The sequence below is a fragment of the Arvicanthis niloticus genome, chromosome 28, assembly GCF_011762505.2.
Source record: "Arvicanthis niloticus isolate mArvNil1 chromosome 28, mArvNil1.pat.X, whole genome shotgun sequence".
Taxonomy (NCBI): Eukaryota; Metazoa; Chordata; class Mammalia; order Rodentia; family Muridae; genus Arvicanthis; species Arvicanthis niloticus.
This window is the reverse complement of record NC_133436.1, coordinates 17,039,784-17,062,021: the sequence shown is the minus strand read 5'-3', so window position 1 is coordinate 17,062,021 and position 22,238 is coordinate 17,039,784. Positions and strand designations below refer to the sequence as shown.

The 22,238-nt window shown below is 42.4% G+C and overlaps 1 protein-coding gene, 1 long non-coding RNA gene and 1 pseudogene across 6 annotated transcripts in view; 2 read left to right on the top strand and 1 right to left on the bottom strand.

Annotated features, from left to right (window-relative positions):
• Window positions 1–15,984, bottom strand: part of Katna1 (katanin catalytic subunit A1) — a 33,323-nt gene extending 17,339 nt beyond the window's left edge. The window contains exons 1-4 of one of the 2 annotated variants that reach the window (XM_076926819.1): window positions 15,540–15,984; window positions 3,499–3,673; window positions 2,244–2,401; window positions 50–230 (exon numbers count right to left, since the gene is read on the bottom strand). In XM_076926819.1, the coding sequence (XP_076782934.1) occupies window positions 50–230; window positions 2,244–2,401; window positions 3,499–3,673; window positions 15,540–15,931 (906 nt within the window). In that variant the 5' untranslated portion in view covers window positions 15,932–15,984. Of the gene's footprint in view, window positions 1–49; window positions 231–2,243; window positions 2,402–3,498; window positions 3,674–15,434 lie in introns of both variants that reach the window. The other variant, XM_076926820.1, reaches the window with a different exon arrangement.
• On the top strand, window positions 9,450–9,763 carry LOC143439966 (PCNA-associated factor pseudogene; annotated as a pseudogene).
• LOC143440138 (uncharacterized) lies at window positions 15,874–21,819 on the top strand. 4 transcript variants are annotated; one of them, XR_013108004.1, is made up of 3 exons: window positions 15,874–16,019; window positions 19,066–20,426; window positions 20,957–21,819. It is a non-coding gene; the product is annotated as an uncharacterized LOC143440138 (long non-coding RNA). The 4 variants fall into 4 exon arrangements; XR_013108006.1 differs by lacking the exon at window positions 20,957–21,819 and having other exon boundaries at window positions 19,066–19,969; window positions 20,337–20,890; XR_013108005.1 differs by lacking the exon at window positions 20,957–21,819 and adding an exon at window positions 20,726–20,890.
• The last annotated feature ends 419 nt before the right edge of the window (window positions 21,820–22,238 follow it).

Sequence of the window (22,238 nt, the reverse complement as noted above, 5' to 3'; positions counted from 1 at the left end):
GAGCCATCTCTTCAGGTCCAACTTTCACTTTGAAGATGGTAACATTTACCTTTTCCTCTCTTCCCTTATTCTGTTCTTTCTTTTCACGACTTCGAACAGCTTTCCCTCTATCATTGTGAAGATTCTGTGCAGATGGCCGATGAGCTCTGACAACTGTGCCTGGCCGGTTATTGTGTGGCTTAGGGTCACTGTGCTGAGAGGACTGGCGTTTTCTGGGTCCTGGTGAGGGTCTAAACAACACAAGGTCATTATAACCATAATTCCTGAAGGAGTGAGCATACAGAGAACACAATGGTGTAACAAACCTGAGGACACTGCACCCCAGGGTCTGAGATGTAACCCTGGAGTACCCACTACAGCCAGGGACAGGAACACAGTGCTATTGTATTTACAAGCAACTAAGACAAAGTGGAAGTCATTTCTACTCAGGACATCACTGTACAAGCTACATCCGAGTGCTGGAAAGTGGAAAAGAGCAAGTATCAGAGACTAGTGTTCTATCACAGCTACCAGAATAGAATGCAAATGCTAGGTATCTTCTGCCCATAGCTACATGTCCAATTCACTGTGATGTACTTAACAGTATATCATAATTCTCATTGTTTAACTAAAGGCTTTAATAATCTCTCCATTCTAAAAGACTAGGGTGAAAGTTGTGTAGGGAGGTACGTGCCCTTTAATTCCCGAATTTGAAAGACAGAGATACGTGGATCACTGTGAGTTTAAGAGGCCAGGCATACATAGCATGTTCCAGGGCAGGACTACATTGTGAGACCCTGTCTCAAAATAAATAAATAAATAAATAAATAAATAAATAAATAAATAAATAAAGGTAGGTGGTGGTTGAAGAGATGGCTTAGCGATTAAGACCAGTTGCTGCTTCTGCTACTGACCTGGGTTCTCAGTTCCCAGGATCCACAGAGTAGTTCACAACTGTCTGTGACTACAGTTCCAGGATCCAATACTGCTTCTAGCCTCTGCAGGCACCAGGCACAGAGGTTGTAGACATATACATGCAGACAAAACATTCATACATATAAAGTAGGTAAATAAAAATAATGTTGGTGGAAATTACAAAAGCTAATGGAACGTGCCTTCCATTCACATAAAACCCACTCGTTTCATTTTGATTTAGCAGCAGAATTTAGACCTCCATATTTACTGGCTCTCTGACTTATGTGGGATGAATAAAAAAAAAAAAAAATCCCCAAAGAATAAAGCAGGATAACCTATTCAAGTGCCTCAGGGTATACTTTGACACAAAGAAGGTATGTTACCTAACGTCAGTACACTTTTGATTGGAAGCTTTATTATGAGAAATAAATGATCTATACAGCCTGGACAATACTTAAAAATCTACAGATGCTCAATATGAAGGACCAGTGTTTTCAAAGTACAATAAAAAATTACAAGAAACAAAGACAGATTATCTAAACTGAGCCATATCCTAGTGCACGGCTCTCAAACCAGTTATTGACAAAGAGTCAAGTCAGAGTGTTCTTTCCAGATAGCCCAAAGATTCATATATTACACTATGATATGAACAGGAAATCTGTCATGTGAAGCAGGAAATGGACATCTACATACACATTTGTCACTTAGAAGTGTGCCGTGAAAGCAGCCATGATTCAGTAGAAACAGCATTTTCAGTCAAAGCAATTTCATTGTTTTTTTTTTTTTTTTAGTATTTTTAAGACAGGGTTTCCTCTCTGTCGTAGAACTTGCTCTGTAGACCAGGCTGGCCTCGAACTCACGGAGATCTGCCTGCCTCTGCCCAAGTGCTGGAATAAAAGGTGTGAGCCACCACCATCACCTGGTACTTGATTGATTATCCATTTGCTATTGCTTGGTAGTAGAAAGCTGGGGGTAAAAATTCCAAGTAAAACCAAGCAGGCTCAAAAACCTGTCAGTCTAACTTTCTCAATTTACATAAGAAAAAAATCTGAGTTCTAGACAGCATACATGATTTCCAACAGCTACAAAGAGTGAAGACTTCAGTTTCCAGACAACTCAGTCCCTAAGACAACAGTGAGTCTGCTACTTTTAGCCCATGCAACAAAACCTCATTCTGGCTAATTTCCACCTAAACTTGATACATATTTAAACAATCCTAAAAGGGTGTTCTAGTACAAACCTCAATTCCAGTCCTGATTCTGTCCCAGCAATTCAGTCCTCATCCTAGACATGCACCAAGGTAAGGCTGCCAGCTACCTAGGCTGGTTGATTTCTTAGTCTCCACTTACCTTCTTTCAACAGGTACAGGCAAGGACCAGACCTCTCCTTCAGAAGCTGGAAGTCCATGCTGTGCCCCTTTCCAAGAAGGGCTGTCCAGTTTAAAGCTCTCGAGTGTTTTCATAATATCCTTAACATGCTTAGCCTCCACATTTATTTCCTGCCAAACCTGGTATCAAAGAAGAATAAGACTAACTTTCTATAATAAATCACTGCTGAAATTAAATTTAAGATGGTTTTCTATGTCTCAGCTTCCACTTTGAAGGACAGCCAGCAGACTACATCAAACATCTTCACAAAACTGCAATGATTCTTTTATTTTCTGTTTTCAATTGCAAAATTAATTCTGAAAGCATGAATAAAACTGCTGATTAAGGGGCTGAGGAATGTCTCACAGGGTAACAGGCTGATCTTCCATGGGGATCTGGGATTGATTCTCAGCACCCACACAGCAGCTCACAACCATCTATAACTCCAGTTCCAAGGGATCTGATGCCCTCTTCTGGCCACCTTGGGCAATGTATGCACCCTGTGCACAGGCTTGCATGCAGGTAAAACACTCAAAACACACAAAATAAAAATAAATCTTTTAAAACAAATCCTTGCTAAATTGCTACCCACATAATTCTTACTAAAACTGTTTAGCAATTGAAAGATTAGCTACAACTTTCAAATTTGACAAAAATAAAACTTCATCATGTTGCCTTTTGATGGTTTTATACTATTTAACTGATTTTTATTTATTTTTTTATGATAAAAAAAGTGCATATTTAGAATTAGCCATCTGGGCTCAGTTTAGATGATCCCAATCTTGTTGGCACCATCTAGAGCACCACAATCAGGAGCCAAGCGAACATACGCCTTCTTGTCTCCATCAGGCCTTATCAGCATATTGACTTTGGCCACATTAATGTGTTCTAATAATAATTTTAGAGAAGTACACTTTTTCTTTTCTTTCATTCTTTCTTTGAGACACTCGGTGGCCCTGGCTGTCCTGGAATTTGCTGTGTGGGCTGTGATAATATCCTCATCCTCAATTCTCTTGTCTCTGCCTGCCCAGTCCTAGTATTAATGATGTTCCACCATACCCAGGCCCACTCATAGTGGACTTTATAAAGACACTGGTGAAATTGCAAATGACAGCAAATTCTTCAAGAACCTTATTTCAAAAAACCAAAACCAACCAAACAACCAAACAAACTACTGTCCATCATTAAATGCCAATGTACATTTCTGAGCATTAAACACAGCAGCCATGGCTCTTACCTGTTGCCACTTCTGACGGAGGTATATATCCTTGACTGAGCACAGATACTTGTTCATTTGGTCAAGAACTCCCTGATAGTAGACCATTGCAGAGTCGTAGTTTCCCAGCAATGCATATTCACGAGCCAATTTTACATTCTCACTAATCATTAGAAGACTCATGCTCATATGTAACCTAAGAAAAAAAAGAAACAAGAAACATTTTGGTGTTATATATCTCTAATTATAAAGTTTCTTTAAAATATATTTTCCAGGACTCCTTTAATAAGGACGTTTACAATGGGGCCAGTGAGACCATTTAGTAGATGACCCAACTTTAATCCAATGAACTCAAGTAAAGGTAAAACAAGAAAACAAAATCCATAAAGCTGTCCTGACCTCCATGTAAACATACCACAGTACATACCTGCCCCAAAACTGACTAACAAAATTTTAAATAATTCATTTATTAAATATTAAATAACTCATTTGTATGTATGAGTATTTTGTCTTTATGTATGTCTATATACCATGTGCATGCAGTGTGTGCAGCGGCCAGAAGAACGTGTCTGATAATCTGAGGCTTCAGTTACAGATGGTTGACAGCCATAATGTGTGTACTGAGAATTATTCCAGGGCCCCTGGAAACACAGCCAGGGCTCTTAACCATTGAGCCATCTCACCAGTCTGAACAAATCAATTTTACAAATTAAGTTTACAATAACAAATGTAACACCATTTCTACATTCACTCCTATAGTTTCCATCCTTAAAGAAACTGCGTGGAACTTGGAGATAACGTTCAGTTCAGTGCTAGACTGCTTTTCTAGCGTGCACTAAGTAAGGCCCTTGGTTCAGTGCTCAGTAGCAAACAGACACATAAACAACAACATACGACAAACAAAACAGTTTGAGCTGGAGATAGAGTTTAGATATAAAGTACATAAGACAAGGCCTTGGCTTCAAGTTATAGAACCACCAAAAATAAAACCCATACAAATACACAAACATGCTGGATTTAGTTCCCACTTCTAAGCTCCACCATAAAGGTGAACTTGGACATCATTTCTTAGGTTAACTCAGTTCAAAACAAATGTTCACCTATGTAGGTCCTCTGGTATTTTACTGGAATTTTTATCAAGATATTTGTCTGCAGTCACTCTACATTTATCTCAACTAGACTAAGTTCTCTGAGCATAGGATATACATGTAAATTGTAGAATTATCTTCAGTGCAGGACGCACACGTTTTTCTAAACATGTGCAGAACTAATGCTCACTCCTGGGCATAGTTTTGAGAAGTACAAATTAGCAGATAGTATATGAGTTTTGATGTTAGAAAAACCTTGGTTAGAATTCTAACTCTGGGATTGGAGAGATGGCTCAATGGTTAAGAGCACTGACAGCTCTTCCAGAGGTCCTGAGTTCAATTCCCAGCAACCACATGGTGGCTGGGAAACACAGCAAGTTCAAAGTGAGCCTGAGCAGCTCAGCCAGCCCATGTCTCTGAGCAAAGATAACAAGGAAATGGGTGCTGGGGATACAGCTCAATAGAGGAGCACTTGGCTAGCATGCATGGGGTCCTACACTCAATCCCTAGTACAAGGTAAATAAATAACTTGGTGCCAGGCATGACGACAGCTCAGGCTTCTAAATCCAGCACTAGGAGTACAAGGAAGGAAGATGCTGAGATGGAAGCCAGGCCATACTGTTCCACAAAAGAAGTTTATCTTCAATGAATGTTTCTGCACATGAGAACTAAGGTATTTGCATTTAATAGGATATGAATATGCAGAGATGGACATAAGTAAAGCATTAAAAGTAGGCACTTGATAAATGCCAGCTTTGTTAATGGAGACAATGAGTGCTATTCTGTTAAGTACAGTTAACAGCAGGAGATGGTCGGAAGGATCTGCATGTTTGTAGGAGGGTGGTGGTCATGAGACTAGCAAAGCAAACCTGCAACATTGTGGGCAAAGAGCTGCTGGCGGCCTGGACATTCCCTGCACTACAATAAGCAGCACTTTAGGCTTAGGGAAGTGTCACGGTCACCAACGGTCACCAACGTCACAGGAAAACTAAGGACAGAGAAGTGTGAGGGGAATGAAAGGACTTTTTACTCCTTTTGTGTACCAGCAGAATATTCAGATGGGAGCTGTTGGGCAGTAAAGGATCATCACAAGGCTGGGACATGGCTCAGTGATTAGAGCACTTACTGCTCTTGCACACTGTCAACTGTCTGTAACTACAGAGCCAGGAGATCCGAAGCCCACTTCTGACCTCCAACTCCATGCACACACCCAGGCACACACAGTCACGTAAATGTTTTCTTCTGTGTAGGAACCCTGCCCCAGCTTGGTCTACCCACGCCATCCAAATGAACTCTGCTTTGACTCATGTCACCCACAGTCAAAAGCAAGTTAAATCATGATTTTAATGATTTTTTTCTTCCTTTTTGTTTTTTGAGACAGACTGGCTTTGTTCGTACTTATTATGTAACCCAGGCTGGCCTCTAACTGGCTATCCTCCTGCCTCAGTCTCCCGAGTGCTGGAAATGCTGGCATGTGCCACCATACTTCACGAGACATGAAACAATCCTTCTTATTTACTTTTTGCACAAGGACGTCTTTGTCCAAATAAGTAAATTTCAAATAAAATTTACACCTCAGATAAATTTCCTCCAGTATAATCTTAAGTAGAATGCTTGGTCTGGTGGGCAAGCATCTGAGGAATCAATGAGCCTGGCTACTAGGATTTTCTGCCAAGTAGCCAAATTATAAGCAGCAGTAGGAAATGTTAGCTGCAGGGAGAGCTAAGATGAGCACTATTTACTAGCGCACGTGAGGCTAGCACTACATTCCACAGAAGAAACCTTATTGAGGGATGGCGTTACAACCTCAGCTGAAAGGAAGGATGTCAGGATTACTCTAACCTCAGACTCATGTTCTATGCTGTCCCTCAGAGTTCTCATCCTTTATCCAGCCAGTTATAACTACTAATCCTCTTCTGAGCTAGATTTGATTAGAACACGCCATGAGCTGTGTATTAGGTGCTGTATTAGAATCATCAAACTAAAAATATTTCATCTAATTATCAGACTCAATTTCCAAGCACAAGGAAAAGACAAGAGGACCAGACAATGCCAGTACCTTACTGAGCCAATCCTAGGGAGTCACAAGCAGTTAAGGAAGAACATTCTGAAAAACAAGAAAAATGACAAGGCTGGGTCCCAGCATGGGGGAGGAGTAACAGTAACCTCCATGGAAACAGACTAAGAGTTTCTAACTTTCACACTCCTGGCACTGTTTCCCCACCTCTTAGCTCAGCACAGGGTGGAAAAGCATCAATGCCAGACACAAAGCAGGAACCTCAGCGTGCAGAGCCAGCAAGAGCAGGGAGTGAGAGCAGGAGAGCAGCAACTCTTCAGGTGCTCTGTCACCTTCTTCCTCATCTCAGACTAGAAGGACCACAACTAAGAAAACCCATTCTTAGAGAAGGGTGGCTCCTGGCCCAAGATGTCAGCCACACTGGGGTGTTGGGGTCTCGACACTGGGGCAAGCATACAGTATCAAAGTGATGATGGAGTGGGATTACCACCCAGGGAAGAAATTCTCTTCATCCACTACTGAAAGACAGAACAAACACGGCTGGAAAAAAGACTAATGGCAAGCTAAAAATCACCAGATACTATAGAAATAAGGAAATGGTCAAACAATAAAACACAAAAAAAGCACCCCATCTCTCCAACTGGAAAAGAATTCTAGAACTAAAACCTGAATCTTTGAAAAACTGAAAACAATTCTTTGCTAGAATTCTGATCATGAAAAAACAAAAAGGTGTGTATGGGGGCGGGGGGGGAACCTAAATAAGAATTAAAATGTAACACAATTTAAGACAAAACAAAATGGATTTTTTTCTTTCCTTCACTGTTTAAAAAATAAAATTTTAGCCATGTCTGGCCATGCAAATGCCATTAATCCTAGCACTATAGAAACTGCAGAAGGCAGATCTTTGAGTTTACAGCCAGCCTGATCTACATAGATAACAAGCTCCAGACTACCAGTGCCACATAATAAATGCTGTTAAAAAAAAAAAAAAGGAAGAGACACTGTAATAACTGTTATAAAGAGTCCTTCTTTAGAAACCTTAGGATAAGGGCTGAAGAAAATTGCTCTTTCAGAGGTCCTGAGTTCAATTCCCAGCAACCGCATGGTGGCTCACAGATCTCATCTGTAATGGGATCTGATGCCTTCTTCTGGTGTGTCTGAAGACAGCAAGTGTACTTATATACATTAAAAAAAAAAAAATCTTTAAAAAAACCCAAAACTTTAGGATGAATTGGGCACAGTAGTACAACATGCTTTTAATCCCAGCACTCTGAAAGCAGAGGCAGATGGGTCTCTGTGAGTTGAAAGCCAGCAAGGTCTGGAAAGCAAGTTCTAGAATAGCCAAGTACACAGAGAAACCTTGCCTTGAAATAAATAAAACAAACATCAAAAATCAAAACTTTAGATGTTTTTTACATGGGGGGGGGGGGAAGAATGGGAATGGGGGGAGGACTGGAATGGGGGAGTCAGAGTAAGGGGGTAGAGATGGACATACAGGCTAGTCTTCCTAAAGCACTGTCCACCTTATTTTTTTGAGACAGGGTCTCTTAGTGAACCTAGGACTGACTGGCAAGCTTGGCTTACTGCAGGTCTCAGGGGTCCTGTCTCTGCCTCCCCAGCACTAAGATTAGAGGCATGTGCTCTAGTGCCCAGTGGCTTCTGAAGATCCAACCCAGATTTCTATGCTTGCTGAGCCATCTCCGTAGCTTCTATGGGTACATTTTACCTACCTTCTCAACAGCAAGAATTCTAATTCATCAAAGTTGATAAAGGAAACAAGGGAAAACTGACCACTCTCCTTCTTTCTCTTATGACGGCTGCTGGTGGAAGACAGGACCTTACACATGCCCCACATTCTACTACTGAACTATATCCCCAGTCTTCTGACCAACTCCTCTCATGGGTTTCAATTCTAAATCTGAGTAAGAACAATATAAAAGTGAATTTCTTACAGATAGAAATCTTAAACACTAGGCAACCTACAATGCACCAACACACAGATACACACATATACCAGGATCTAGAAGGGTTTATCCCAGGGATATAAGGATAACTAAAGATCAGAAAAATCTATCACTGTAATTCCTGACACTAAAGGACAAAGTACTTTACATAAAAAAGGGTAAAGAACATAAAAATCAAGTCACAAAAGAGAAAATTCAAATGTTTAACAAGTATGGACATTAGTAAGAGATTCTTTTACATTTATGAAACTTAAAAATATAGTAAATTTGAGGCTAGAGAGATGGCCCAGTGGTTAGAGCACTTGCTGCTCTTGTAGAAGACCTGGATTAGGAGCCCACTTCCCACAGCAGACATCTCACAACTGCCTATAACTCCAGTGCAAGGATCCTAACGTCCTCTTGCCTCCACGGACACCTGCCTGTAAGTGGTGTACATAAACTCATGCAGGTACACGCTTTTCTATACACATAAAAAAATAAAGCTATCTTTAAAATATAGCAAATTCAATAATGTTAAATATGAATGGGGATTTGGGGAGATAGAAACCCTCATAATTTGTGGGAATAAAAAACAATCTGGCAATACTTAGGGATATCTCTATGTATTTATCAATGGCCATATGCAGAAATGTTATAACCAGCAATTTGACTCCTTTGTAAAGACTCCAGAGGAAGCCTCCCAGTGATTCATAAAGGGACTTGATTCTAGATCTTAATAGAATTATGTGAAGAATCAAGCAGCTGAAAGCAGGGGAATAAAATCAAAGTGTATTATGTGTATGTATGAAAATGACTACCTGTATTATGCACAATTCATATATTTGATTCTAAAATACGGGATTCTTGTCTAGTTGAGACATCTGCAGTTGGGGAGTCAGTAAAGTTGTCTCTTCCTGTGTGGCCATGGTGAGGACCAAAGCAAACTGTGTCCCAGGAGCCTACAGAAAGTGGTGGCTTTTCAAGCCCCCAGGAAGGTGCTTGGCTCCTCCACCTTTGTCAACAATTCTTCCTCAAGTTTGTCGAAAAAAGCTGAAAATAAGTACTCAGGAGGGAACCCAATCTGTGTGCACCCAACTCCCAAGTGGCAAAGAGGCATTGGGGAATTCCTCAGTTGTGAGAACCAGACTCCTGAAGAGGCAGTAAGCAGCGGCTTAGGAAAAGCAAAGAGAAAATCGTGTCCTTTGCAACCTGATCACAGAGATGATGAAAATGAATAGAACCTACTCATCTGAATACTGTCTTCAGTTTACTTACATAGTCTAGGATGTAAATTTGGGTAAATCAGTTTGTCCAATTGACTTGTTGATTAAAAAAAATGAGGCTAAAATTTAGCCATTCAAAAGAAACCAGCTAGAAAAGTGGAAATTTTTTTTAATTTGTAAATTCAAATTGCATACTTAAATTTATGTCATATGCTCCTTCTTTTACATGTTAAGCTTCTTCTTAAAATCAACATTACCTGAAGCTCTAATTACTAATCTACTGTCTTTGCTTAGATTTTTGTACTGATGCCATTTCATGGGCATTGATTATGGAAATAGTGCCATATTATTATGGCATGTTTGCTTTAAAATTTTGACTTAGTCTTTTTTATATTAAAAAATTCAATAAAATACCACAAAAAAGTTGGAGAAAATCTGTTAAGAAAATATGGTAAAGAACATAGTTAAATATATAGTACATTGTTGGGGATGGTTCTGTGCACTGTGTATTCAGATGCTGACTTCTGTGCCCAGAGATCTGGTTGCAGTCCAGGTGTTGTCACTGTCATGATTATTGAAGTATCTCCTGTCTCGCTGATGTGTAGAAATTGGTTTCCATCACTTCTAATTGGTTAATAAAGTGCTGTTCAGCCAATAGCTGGGCAGGAGGAGAGGGGAGGCAGGACTTCTGATCCCAGTCAGGGGATCCCAAGGAGAGGGGGGGAAATGAACCATGAGGATTGACCATGAGCAGATCATCAAGGGAGTTGCCATGAGAGCTCATACAGAGCAGAGTGAGCCAGGGCAAGACTCAGATGGGGCCATGTGGCTGGAGAGAGGTCCAGGCCAGCATGATTGGGTTGGAATAGATGAGCACTGTCCAGCTATAGCGCCTGAAGCCTTTTAATAAACTTAAGGTCTGTGTCTTTATCCAGCAGCTAAATGGGTAACAGGTCTAGAAAAGCCCCCAGAAGTCCATCTATATTACATGGAAACAATGAACAACTTTATAAACAGCAACACAGATTAGATCATCAAAAATAAAGGGTTGGGAAACAAAAATCTTAGCCATAGAACAATGTCTAATTTGAATACCATCTGATTAAAGTAAAAATTACTTATGCTACATAAACACTTTAAAATATATACATGCATATCTAAGTATATTGTATGTGCCGGTCTAAAGAGGGTGAGGAGGAAAACGTGAATCAAAGAATCAGGCGCAAGTGTACACCCCTGTAATCCTAGCACTTAGGAGTTCAAAGCCATCCTCAGCTGTGTATTGAGCTTAAGGCCAGCCTGAGCTATATGAGACCTTGAGTTTGTGCTTGTAAGCAGGCAAAAAGGTTGGGTAGCATTTTCCTCCTGGTTTAAACTGTGACTTCAATTCTATTCACCATCTCTTTTGTATCTGCTCAAAGGAAAACCAGCTATTATGTGGCAAGCTCCTCTGTGAAGTGGCTCACGCCACAAAGAAATGAGGGCAGTCCCAGGCCAGCAATTAGTGATGAACTGACATTCTCACACTAAGTGCCCATGAGCAGCTGAATCCTGTTAACAATATGAATGAGGCTTGAGTCCGCCTTTGGTTATGTCTGGAGATGACTGAAACCCAAATGATGTCATGACAGCTTTGTGGAAGACTGAATCAGAGGCAGCCACAAAGCCACACATCCCCATGTTTTAACACTAGGCTATGTAGTAACTGATTAATGCAAAGCAATACAGGTTAGGCCTGAGCTAATGTCACCTTATCAGCATCTGAAGTCCAAAAGAAAAAGGGGGAAAAATATCCCAGGAGAAATGAGTGCCAGAAGTTGTGACCATTCATGTTGCACCTCAATAACAGCTCCAGAGCAGAGCCTACAGCTTTCATTTGTTAACCACTGTACCCTTAGTACCCAGGACCACACTTGGCACACAGATCTCAAAATACCTTTGAATGGGTGACTGCTGCTAGGGTTGCCTTGACTACAAACCTTCTTCCCTGGGTCTAGCTTCTGATCCCCAAAACTCTCACAACCCACCAAGCTGGGACTACTATTTGATTCTTTCGTTGAGATTTTATTTTATGTACTAGGATGTTATGCCTAAATGTCTGTGCACCTAGTGCATGCAGTGCCCACAGAGGGCAGAGGGAGGCATTGGATCCTGACACTGAAGTTGCAGATGCTTGCAAGCAGCTACATGGGAGCTGGAAATCTAACCTGGGTCCTCTGGAAGACTAAGCCATCCTCCAGGCCCATTTGATTCTTGTGTGATTACTTCTGCCTTCAAACTATCTTTGCTCTATAGCAATGTCTAGTCTGGGCAGCAGCACTGAGAGAGAGGAACCTGGCCAGCCCTGGCCAGCTATGGAAGTGTACAGTGGGTCTGTATGGCCCAGTGCAGCAGGTCTCTCTGACTTTATTATTTTTAAATTTTTTGATGGTCATAGTCAGGACTCAAAGCCCAAAGAAGTTATTCCTAGCCTTCTTCAATGGTATACTGTTTTGAATTTCTCTTTCTAGTCAGATAAAATTCCTTTCAAGCCAAATCTGTTTCTTTCTTTTCTTAGGGAGGGAAGTGGAAGGATTTCATATTAGTTCTGTTTGGCCTAAAACCACAGTGGCTCTCTTGCTTAGCCTCCCAAATGCCAGGATTACAGACGTGAGGTTCCATGCCTAGCTTGGTATTTTTCTAACAAATAGTGCAACATCAATCCAAGGCTATATAACAGATGACATGCAAAGTCCTTGGCTATCAAAAAACAAATAAAACAGAACCCAAAGTGTTTATGGATATACTGTCAAAGCACTCTTATTTCACTAAAAGTTAGATAAAAGAATCATTATTTTTCTATTACTCCAACAGTATCTAAGCCAGAATATTAATATCTGTATTTTTTACATTCTTCAATTTCTCTCATCATTGCTCAAATTCCACTGCAGATAAACAGAAACTGGGTTTATCTAGCATAGTATCTGGCAGAATTTGAGGAAGTGTCTATGTAGGGGGGGGGGAGAAGTTAATAGGCTCTTAAGATTTTAACTACTATTAGTTATAAACAGTACCTACTGGCTCAAGGTTAATGTGACCCTTCCCTCATCCTTATCCCCAACCCACCCCGCCAAAAACCAGTTGCCTCAAGATTGAGAATCTTAGTTCTTAGAAAGACAATCTCCTGCTTCATCTTACTCAAGCCTTCCTTTACTACCCAACACACTCTGTTTACAAGACGAGTATAATTGTGACCAAGAAGCTACAACAGGAAATTTTAATTTAAGCATAAATTTAATTACATACAAAAAACTTACAGATGTTTTTAGCAATCTTAATATCTGACCAAGTAAAGTTCTTCTACAAAGAGACAAAATACTCCCCCAACCATGTACAACTGGAAAAACCAGCAACTGAGAGCTCCAGAAGATGCAGCAAATCTAAGCACTGAGTACTGAGATCTAACCACCAGACAGAGGCTCTCCCTGGTCCACATCTACACAGGACACCACAGCTGTCTAATTTCTAAAGGTATGTAAGGCTGGGCACCACTGAGAAATGCCATTTTTACTGTAATATGCACAGGTCAATCATTCAAGAAACATTCACAAAGCAACGGATTGTAAAAGAGTTGCTTTGAAGATAAAGGACAGAAGTAGATGAGCAGCTGAGGTAGTGAAGACAAAGGTCATCGTTGGCTTCAGAGCCAGCCTGGACTATATGACAGCCTGTTTCAAATATATACACAAAAATGAATACTAGCAATAAACTTTCTAAGAAAAACAAAGTGTGTGGCCCAGAGCATGTGCGGAGGTCAGAGGACACACCTCGTGGGGAGTGAATTCTCCTGGTTTCAGGAGCTGAGTTCAGGCTGGCAAAGCACCCTCAAATATGCTAGAGACAAACAAGCAATTTCAGGAAATTTACCTCTAGTATATGAGGGGTTAGTGATTGGCAGTCAATGGCTGAAAAGAACAGTCACTGTCCTTTGAGGCCATGAATTCTTGCCTGCTGGCCACCCATGTGCACACAGACAGCACTAACTAGACTCAAAGGTTTACTAATAACAATGGGGTTTATTAATAAAAGAACATAAGATCTGAAGTTGGAGAGATGGAAACACTTGGGGCATGTTAGAAGTAGTGTTTAATGGATACAATCAACATACACGGAAAGGATATGGTAGGTTTTATTTTTATTTATTGATATATATCATTATTTTAATGAGAGAACACAGGAAGCCAGAATGTTTCTAAAGCACAGTATGAAAATATCAGCTTTATAATACAGTAAATTCAACAAGATTCACTGATCCTTAATATTTATCAAAATTTTGGGTTGGGGGGGTGGTTTCAAAATCAGATACAGACTCCTTTGCAGATTTTATTTACCCACACACACAGTCACAGGCGCGCGCGCGCTTGCACACATACCCTCACTTCCAATGCTGGAAGGCTAAAAAAATCTTTGAATATTTATCTGCATAGACTGGGGATGTAACTCAGTGTGTGAGTGACAGCTTAGCAAGTCCAAGGCCCTGGTTTTGATCCACAGTACTACAAAAAGTAAAAACAACAACAACAAAAAAAATTAAAGTTAATCAATCAGTCTATAAATGTATCTCCTGGAGAAAAAAAAAAAAAGTTAAATTAAAAACACATAAGGCCTGCCATGGGGCCAGCAAGATGGCTTCAGAGGTGAAGGCCCTTGACAGCCAGCCTAACAACAACAGCTCGTAAGATGGAAGGCGAGAACTAACTGCTCTGAAATACTGAGCCACCTCTCCAGGTCCTGTGCTGAGGGTGTAGGTTCTGGTCCCAGCTCGCACAACTGCCTGTAACTCCAGTTTTAGAGGATTCAATGCCCACGTCCGGCCTCCTCAGGCATGTATGTAGTGTACATATGTATATACAGCAAGTATTCATAAACAATAACAAATGGCTCTTCAAAACAAAGCAGAAAGGAGTTTGAGAGATTGCTTGGTGGTTGAAGTGCTTCTGCTCCTGCATAGAGAACCCAAGTGTGGCTCCCAGTCCCGACAATCACAGTAACTCCAGCTGCCTCTGCCTTGTTACTGGGATTACAGGCAGCTAAACCTCCCCTAGTTCAAGGCTTTATTTAGTAATCATTAGTACTTTTTATGTAATTAACTCCCAGCAGACAGTCAGGGCAACACACAGAAATAAGACAGATAGACGGAGAAAGAAAGAACGTCAATATTATCACCCTTAAAAACAACAAAAACAAAACAACAAACGCAGGTGACTCGGCTCAGCTGGTAAAGGCATTTGACCAGCATGCTCCGCTACCTAAAACAGTATGAAAATATCAGCTTTATAATACAGTAAATTCAACGAGATTCTCTGATCCTTAATATTTATCAAAATTTTGGGTTTGGGGGGGGTGGTTTCAAAATCAGATACAGACTCCTTTGCAGATTTTATTTACCCACACACACAGTCACAGGCGCGCGCGCTTGCACACACACCCTCACTTCCAATGCTGGAAGGCTAAAAAAATCTTTGAATATTTATCTGCATAGACTGGGGATGTAACTCAGTGTAAAAACAAAGGCAAGTACAAAGAAGAAACCACAGAAATAAGTAAATCATCAAAAAAACAGTACAACTCCAACCTTACAAATTGTACGGGAAAGAAAAAAAAAAAAAAAAGTTGAATCCCAACGTCCAAGGTCTGGGGATTTTACCGGGCGGAAGTTTCGGGAGTCGGGGCGTGAAAGCTTCGAACGCGTTCTCTCTCGGGTCGGGTGTCGCGGAGGCCGGACAGGGAGCACGGAGGCCCCAGCACTCACCTGGCGCGGCCCAGGCTCCAGGACACGCTGCTTGCCGCGTGGCGGGGAATGAGATCCGGGTCGCGACGTCGTGCTCCGAGCTCCGCGAGCTGCACGGCCCAGGCCCGGGTCACTGCAGTCCCCGGTCGCTGCCAAGTTGAAATCAAGCGGGGCAAGCCCTTCTTATAGGGCCCTCCGCCAGTCCGGCACCTGCGGGGCCACGCCCCGGAAGTGAGGGCTCTACGGGCGTGCGCGCGCAGGCGGAACCTGCGAAGGGGTGTGGCCGAGCTCTGGATGCGTCTGCGCACTCCGTGCCGCCCATAGGGGATGGGAGTAGGCGTGGGGAGGGGAGGTTGGCGCCGCGAAGGACTTGGCAGTACCCTGTCTACTTCAGTACTAACCCTGTGGACCATTATTTCTTCTCAGGGCTTCTTCACTTTGCCTTCGCGGCGACTGACACCAAGCTGCTCTGAGGTTAGGAGGTCAGGGGCTCTCTTACCGGTGAGTGTCAGTGCTCAAGCAATTCGTTTATGACAAATCTTGCTTTAGAACCCGGTACTTAGAATATGTAGCCTGGGACCCATGTCGCGGTGTAACACAAGTACTCAACATATGCTAGAGGTGGGATTTTATTTCCAGTTCCAGGGGATCCATCACCCTCTTCTGGGCTCACAAGACACAAGGCACCAACTGGTACACATACATACATGAGGGCAAGCCACTGCATACATGAAATAATGTTTTACAGGGCTTAAAAGTCTTCTAAATTTTTCACCCAAAATAGAAAATATATTTTCTGCTCTAGTGGATGTGAAAGTTAGTGTCACAGAGCACAGCAAACTATAATCAGTACATCAGCAAGATTTAAAAAGACCATTTAGAGAGATATAAATTACTCCAAGAGATGGATTTATAATCTATATGAATGCAAAGGCCTGTTGATTTATAAAGCCGGATTATAGTTTAAAGGTGCAAAATGAATGTATATGGTATACTTAAAAATATAGGAAATCCTAGAACCTACATGATGAATCTGGAGTAACAGTGATCAGTAGTAGCCTGTGGGAGTTAGGGATGACGTTCTATAGTGGAGATGTTTTCCCAGGTATACATTTTTATACATGAGATGAATGTGGTAAATTATACCTCAGTGGGGAAGGAAGAAAAAATTGCATAGCTTCTGTCTGGATAGGCTACATGTCAGTTGCCCTCACATTTCATTACCCTGAGCAAATCATATGGTCAGTCAAACTTCGAAGGGACAAGCATGTGTAACTCTGCAGTGTCCCCTGGAGAGAGTGCCTAGGAATCACCTGCTCATAAGTCATTATTGTTTCAGTAGTCATTGATCAAACAAGTGCATCTCAAGTGGGGCTTAGAAAACAGGACTATATTTTTTTCTGGTGAACAGCCAGACTAATGTGACCTGAGAAGCTATGGGGTAAGAAGCAGAAAGGTAGGTGCTTATAGACTGTGAAAGGCAGCCTGGTTCCTGGTTGAGCAAAGGCTAGAAACCCTGGTGACCCTAATTGGACGCAAGGCATTTTGCCCCTCTCCTGGGCACCCAGCTCCTGGCACATAGCTATAGCCCCCCACAGCCCTCCATAGATTTGTGGCCATTAGTCATGTAAGGGCAACGCCCTAAACCCCTCCACATGTAGAAATTGTGACCTGTGGTCACATAGGGTCAAGACAGATCTCCATTTTAAGGAGATAGCTAAAGGCCTGGAGGACTTAGCCAATAAACTTTCCTTCCCAGACACTCCTCCCTGCAAAAGGTATTTAACCTCAGGCCCACCCTGAGAAGCGGGGTATGGTTTTACTCATACTTTCCACCATGACAGTAAATGCCTTAAAGCCATGGACTGCCTCTTCTCATCAGGATCTGCCATGGGGAGCCATGGAGAAGGCTTTCACTTATAGAGCGACCATCTAATCTCCCATAGGTCTCTCTGTGCTCCCAGTCACGACCTCGACCAAGCCAAGCCAAACCCAAGCCAGCTGCCTACAAGCCAAAGACTGCCCCCAGCCCTGAGGGATCCAGCCAGAGATCCCCTCTTTTACCCCTCAACCCCAGGCTATATTCAGCCCGTGGGCCCCAACTCCATGCCTAGGTGCCCAAGAGCCTGAGGACCAGATGGTCTCAGCCTCCCTGCAGGCCTGGGGACCCCTGAATTAGCTCTGGCTGTCCCGGGCCTCAGACTGCACTCCTCCACCCCCGGGAATATGCTGGACTTGCTATATCATATTTAACAGCACATATCCATGTGGTGTCACCAGAGGCAAGATCTGCAGTCATCTCTCTTACGTAGGTCTTAGGTCATGTGGGTGATAGGCCAGGTAATAAACTGGAAGGGCTGGAGTGAAGTTAGACTCCCTTGAAGCAGTTCTTAGTGACTCAGGAGCCATCTGTGAGGTGGTGGCATGTGCTTAACCTCAGCACTCAGTGCTGACACAGGAGTATCACAAGCTTGCGACCAGCCTAGGCCAAACTGTGAGATGCTGTCTTTCAAAAATTAACAACAAGCTGTTCTGGGCTCTGGTGGTTTGAATGAGAATGGCCTCCATAAGCTCACATATTTGATTATTTGGTTCCCGGTTGGACTTTGGGAAGGATTGGGTGGTGGGGCCTTGTTGGAGGTGGTGTGTCACTAGAGGTTTCAAAAGCCTGTGCAGGCTAAGTGTCTCCCCTGCTCCTGTCTGTGACTCAGGATGTCAGCTCTTAGCTACTAACTCAGCACCATGCCGACTTGCCTGCCACCATGCTTCCTTCCATGTTAGGTATGGACTAATGCTCTGAGACCATAAGCAAGCCCCAGTTAAATGTTATTTTCTAGAAGGTGTCTTGGTCACAGTGTTCCTTTACAGCAACAGAACAGTTAAGACATGGGTCTCAGCCAACTTAGTAACAATGAGGATGAAAATGATCAATTAGAGGAAATTATGAAAGATAAAAATCATTTATGATGAAATCCAGAGTACAGAAATGACCACCTTAACTAGTTCTGCAAACTAGACTATACATATTATGGCCTTTTTATGCTATGGTGTGGATTTGGTGCCTGCAATGGAATTTGTATTTTTGTGTCTCGTATTGTAGTTGATCAGCTCCCAGAAGAGAACACTGTTGCACACTATTTTGGGGCTTCTGTTCATTTTGTTCTGGTCCTTAGTTGTTGGGAGCCGACTTTTAGCAGAAAGCAGCTATTAACTTTGCAGCCATCTCGAACCATATACCCTGACAAGAGACTTGTTTTTCAACAGCCTACAACAGCTGAAGCACACTCTGATAAACATCTTGTTTATCCCACATAGCTTGTTTTGCTGTTTAGTGACCCCAGCTGCATGGTGCACGTGGTAAAGTGTCTTCACCTGAGTTCTCCTGCTTGTGCTTATAAATACCCAGGATTTCCTTGCAATAGAGTCAATAGGAGGTGTGAATATGGTCTATGGGAGGCAGTAAACGAGACTTGACTACAGACCCTCTGGCTTGTCTCCATTCTTCAAGTCTCTTCCCCCCTTTCCCCCCACTCTCTCTCTTGACCAGAGCACTTAGCCCCAAAGCGTGGGGCAGTGTGGACAGCAACATAGTAGCCCCAAAGCGTGGGGCAATGCAGTCCTCAACATTAGTGGCGCCCATTGTGAGGCTCCAGTAAGCGGGATACAGTGAAGGACACCACAGGATTGGAAGCGGCCATCCTCACTCCAGCACTGGAGAACCTGTTGACTGACAGAGCTGGCTGAATTCAGAAGTGAAGCAAAGGTGATTGCAGCGAGACCAGTAAGTTATAGTGATGAATATGGGGCAAGAAATAAGTGAGCGGAAACAGATGAAAAAGGCTTTAAAGATGCAAGGAGTAAATTGCAGGCTGCTCTGAGTCAAGAGAGCCAAACAGATAAATAGAAGGCTGCTCTAGGCAGAGAGCTGAACAGACAGTGTTAATCAGTTGTATTAGATTGATTTAACTTTCAAAATGGGTGTGATTCTGAGTTGTGTAATTAGATTTTTCCTCTGGATAAAAACTCAATGTAAAGATTTTTCTGGTTACTGGCTTAAGCAAAGGCTGATTTGGGAAAAAAAAGGTTTTTGTATGTGTTTTCTGAAGAGGTCATTAAGGTAGTAGTTATATCTTCCAGAATTATATGGATCAGACATGACAGAGGTAGGCCTCCAGAAGACTAGATTTCAGAGAATCAAAATAATTATCTTGATACTAAAATATTTTTTTGAGATTTGTATATTACAGAATACACAGCTTTAGTGAATGAATCTTATCACCTGCATGTTCACTGATGCCCTGGACTTCCAGCTGGATGCAGTTAAGACAGACGTCAGAGGCTTATCAATTTACCCTTCCCCTCATCCCTCTTCTAATATCTCAACGCCCATGTTCAGCTTGAAGAAGTTAATGAAGAGTCGGTTCCCCAATTCCCTGGACTTGGGGACTGAGGTGGTTAATATTAGGCTGTCTTTCTAGGGAAAAGTAATGGTTTTATTGGAACAGGAAGGAAGAGCTAAAATTGATTACACAGCCATAATCTATTGGTAGAAATCTGTATAATTGTTACTAAGTTGATGCAAATTCAAGGATTTCATTGGTATAATTTCTTCTATTGAAAATTTGTGGGTACAAGGCTTAGACCTATTACTTCTCCAACAGGGGAAGTTGTGTGTTGCCTTAAAGAGTGTTGCTTTTATACCATTTAGGCACTTAGTCTCTTGTCTCTCGGGTTCATGCTGTTCAACAGACTGATGGCTTTTGTACAACAACAGATAGACGCTATTTAAATGAAACTCATACAGGTCCACTATTACAGGCTGGAAGCAGGGGACTCTGAAACCTCTGTCATCAAGACTGACTAGGATTAACCCCTAACTTACGCGCTAAGCCCGATAGTCAATGACAGGTAAGAGAACACTTCAAGACCCTTGCCCCTAACTGGGAGGCCTCACCATCTTAAGGGAGGCTGGGGTCTTTGTTCTGACCTAAGGCAGGCATGGTTTCCGTAAGTTTTCCCAGCCTTCCCTTTTGAAAAAAATTTAAAAACAGGGACCTGTTGGGAGCTGACTTTTAGCAGAAAGCGGCTAGAAAGCAGCTATCAACTTTGCAGCCATCTCGAACCATATACCCTGATAGAGACTTGTTTTTCAACAGCCTACAACAGCTGAAGCACACTCTGACAAACATTTTGTTTATCCCACACAGCTTGTTTTGCTGTTTAGTGACCCCAGCTGCATGGTGCACGTGGTAAAAATGTCTTCACCTGTGTTCTCCTGCTTGTGCTTATAAATACCCAGGATTTCCTTGTAATAGAGTCAATAGGAGGTGTGAATATGGTCTATGGGAGGCAGTAAACGAGACTTGACTACAGACCCTCTGGCTTGTCTCTATTTTCGTGTCTCTTCCCCTTCTTCCCCCAACTCTCTCTCTTGCTAGATCCTGACCTGCGGACCAAAGTGGCAGAGCAGTCCCAGACATTTTGGCCCCCAAGCGTGGAGCGGAGAGGGCCACAACACTTAGTGATTTCCTGGTTTTTCTGGTCAAAATAAACTCACCTCTATGTCCATGACTCATCCTGTGGAAAGAACGCAACAGAAAATAGAGAGCAAGGACTTTCAAACTTACTGTGTAAAATCTCCTCCTGTCCTAGTGATGGTGATAGCTACATGTAACAAATACGTAAAAACAGAGCCTCTTACTGAGACTGCAGAGGCTGTCTGTAAATGAGGAATGCAGAATAGATGCTGGTTACAAGAAGAGCCTCTGTTGTTATTCAGCCTAAGACTGAGTTATTCCTGAGTTAAGCATTGCAGTATGAGAAGCCAGCTCAGAGCTCCTTTCACAGATACTGGCAGACACTCTGCTGGGTCACTGTCAGTACACCCAGAGCTAGAAGACTTGCTATTGAATCTACATCAAAAGATGGTTATGCCGGGCAGTGGTGGTGCACGCTTTTAATCCCAGCACTTGGGAGGCAGAGGCAGGCGGATTTCTGAGTTCAAGGTCAGCCTTTTCCACAGTTCCAGGACAGCCAGGGCTACACAGAGAAACTCGAAAACAAAAAACAAAAGATGGTTACATCCAGTGGCTAGCAGCTTCTTCCCTGACTCCTACCTGAGAATCAGATCCTGGCTTCCAGCTCTTGCTAGGATCTTCTCTCAACCCTCAAAATGGATAAGAGGAGGCTCCATTCTCTTTAGAGACCACATTGTGCTGTCTGTCTGTGGTACTCAGGTCTAACTCTCCTGCCCTCTGTCTGTCCATGGCATGACTCCAATAAACTCCTTAATCTCCAGTAATCCACCTCAGTGTTCTCTTGAACCATTATCTACCTCCATTCACAATTTAGCTCTGAGGACCTATTCCCCCCCTGCTGCTGAGGAACTCCTCCCCAGTAGAAACAACTTAGTTACACCCAGATTGTGAATCCAGGAAGCTGTGTCAGGTATCCGGGTCAATGACAAAATACTGGCTACTGGGGCAGCAACCATCCATGCCTTAAACATTTCTGGCAACTTCTTTCAGATATAAGCAGATAGGGGAGAAGGGAGAGTGTCACCATAGAGAAGTATCTTAACAATGTGAAGCATGACGAACATGGGCCCTGAAAGTAGTGGAACAAATCAGGAATATTGCATTTGGACCAATCAGATTAATTTGGCCTCATGAAGGTCAAATTAAGGTGTAAAAACTAAGGGACAAAAGAAAGCAACTGGGG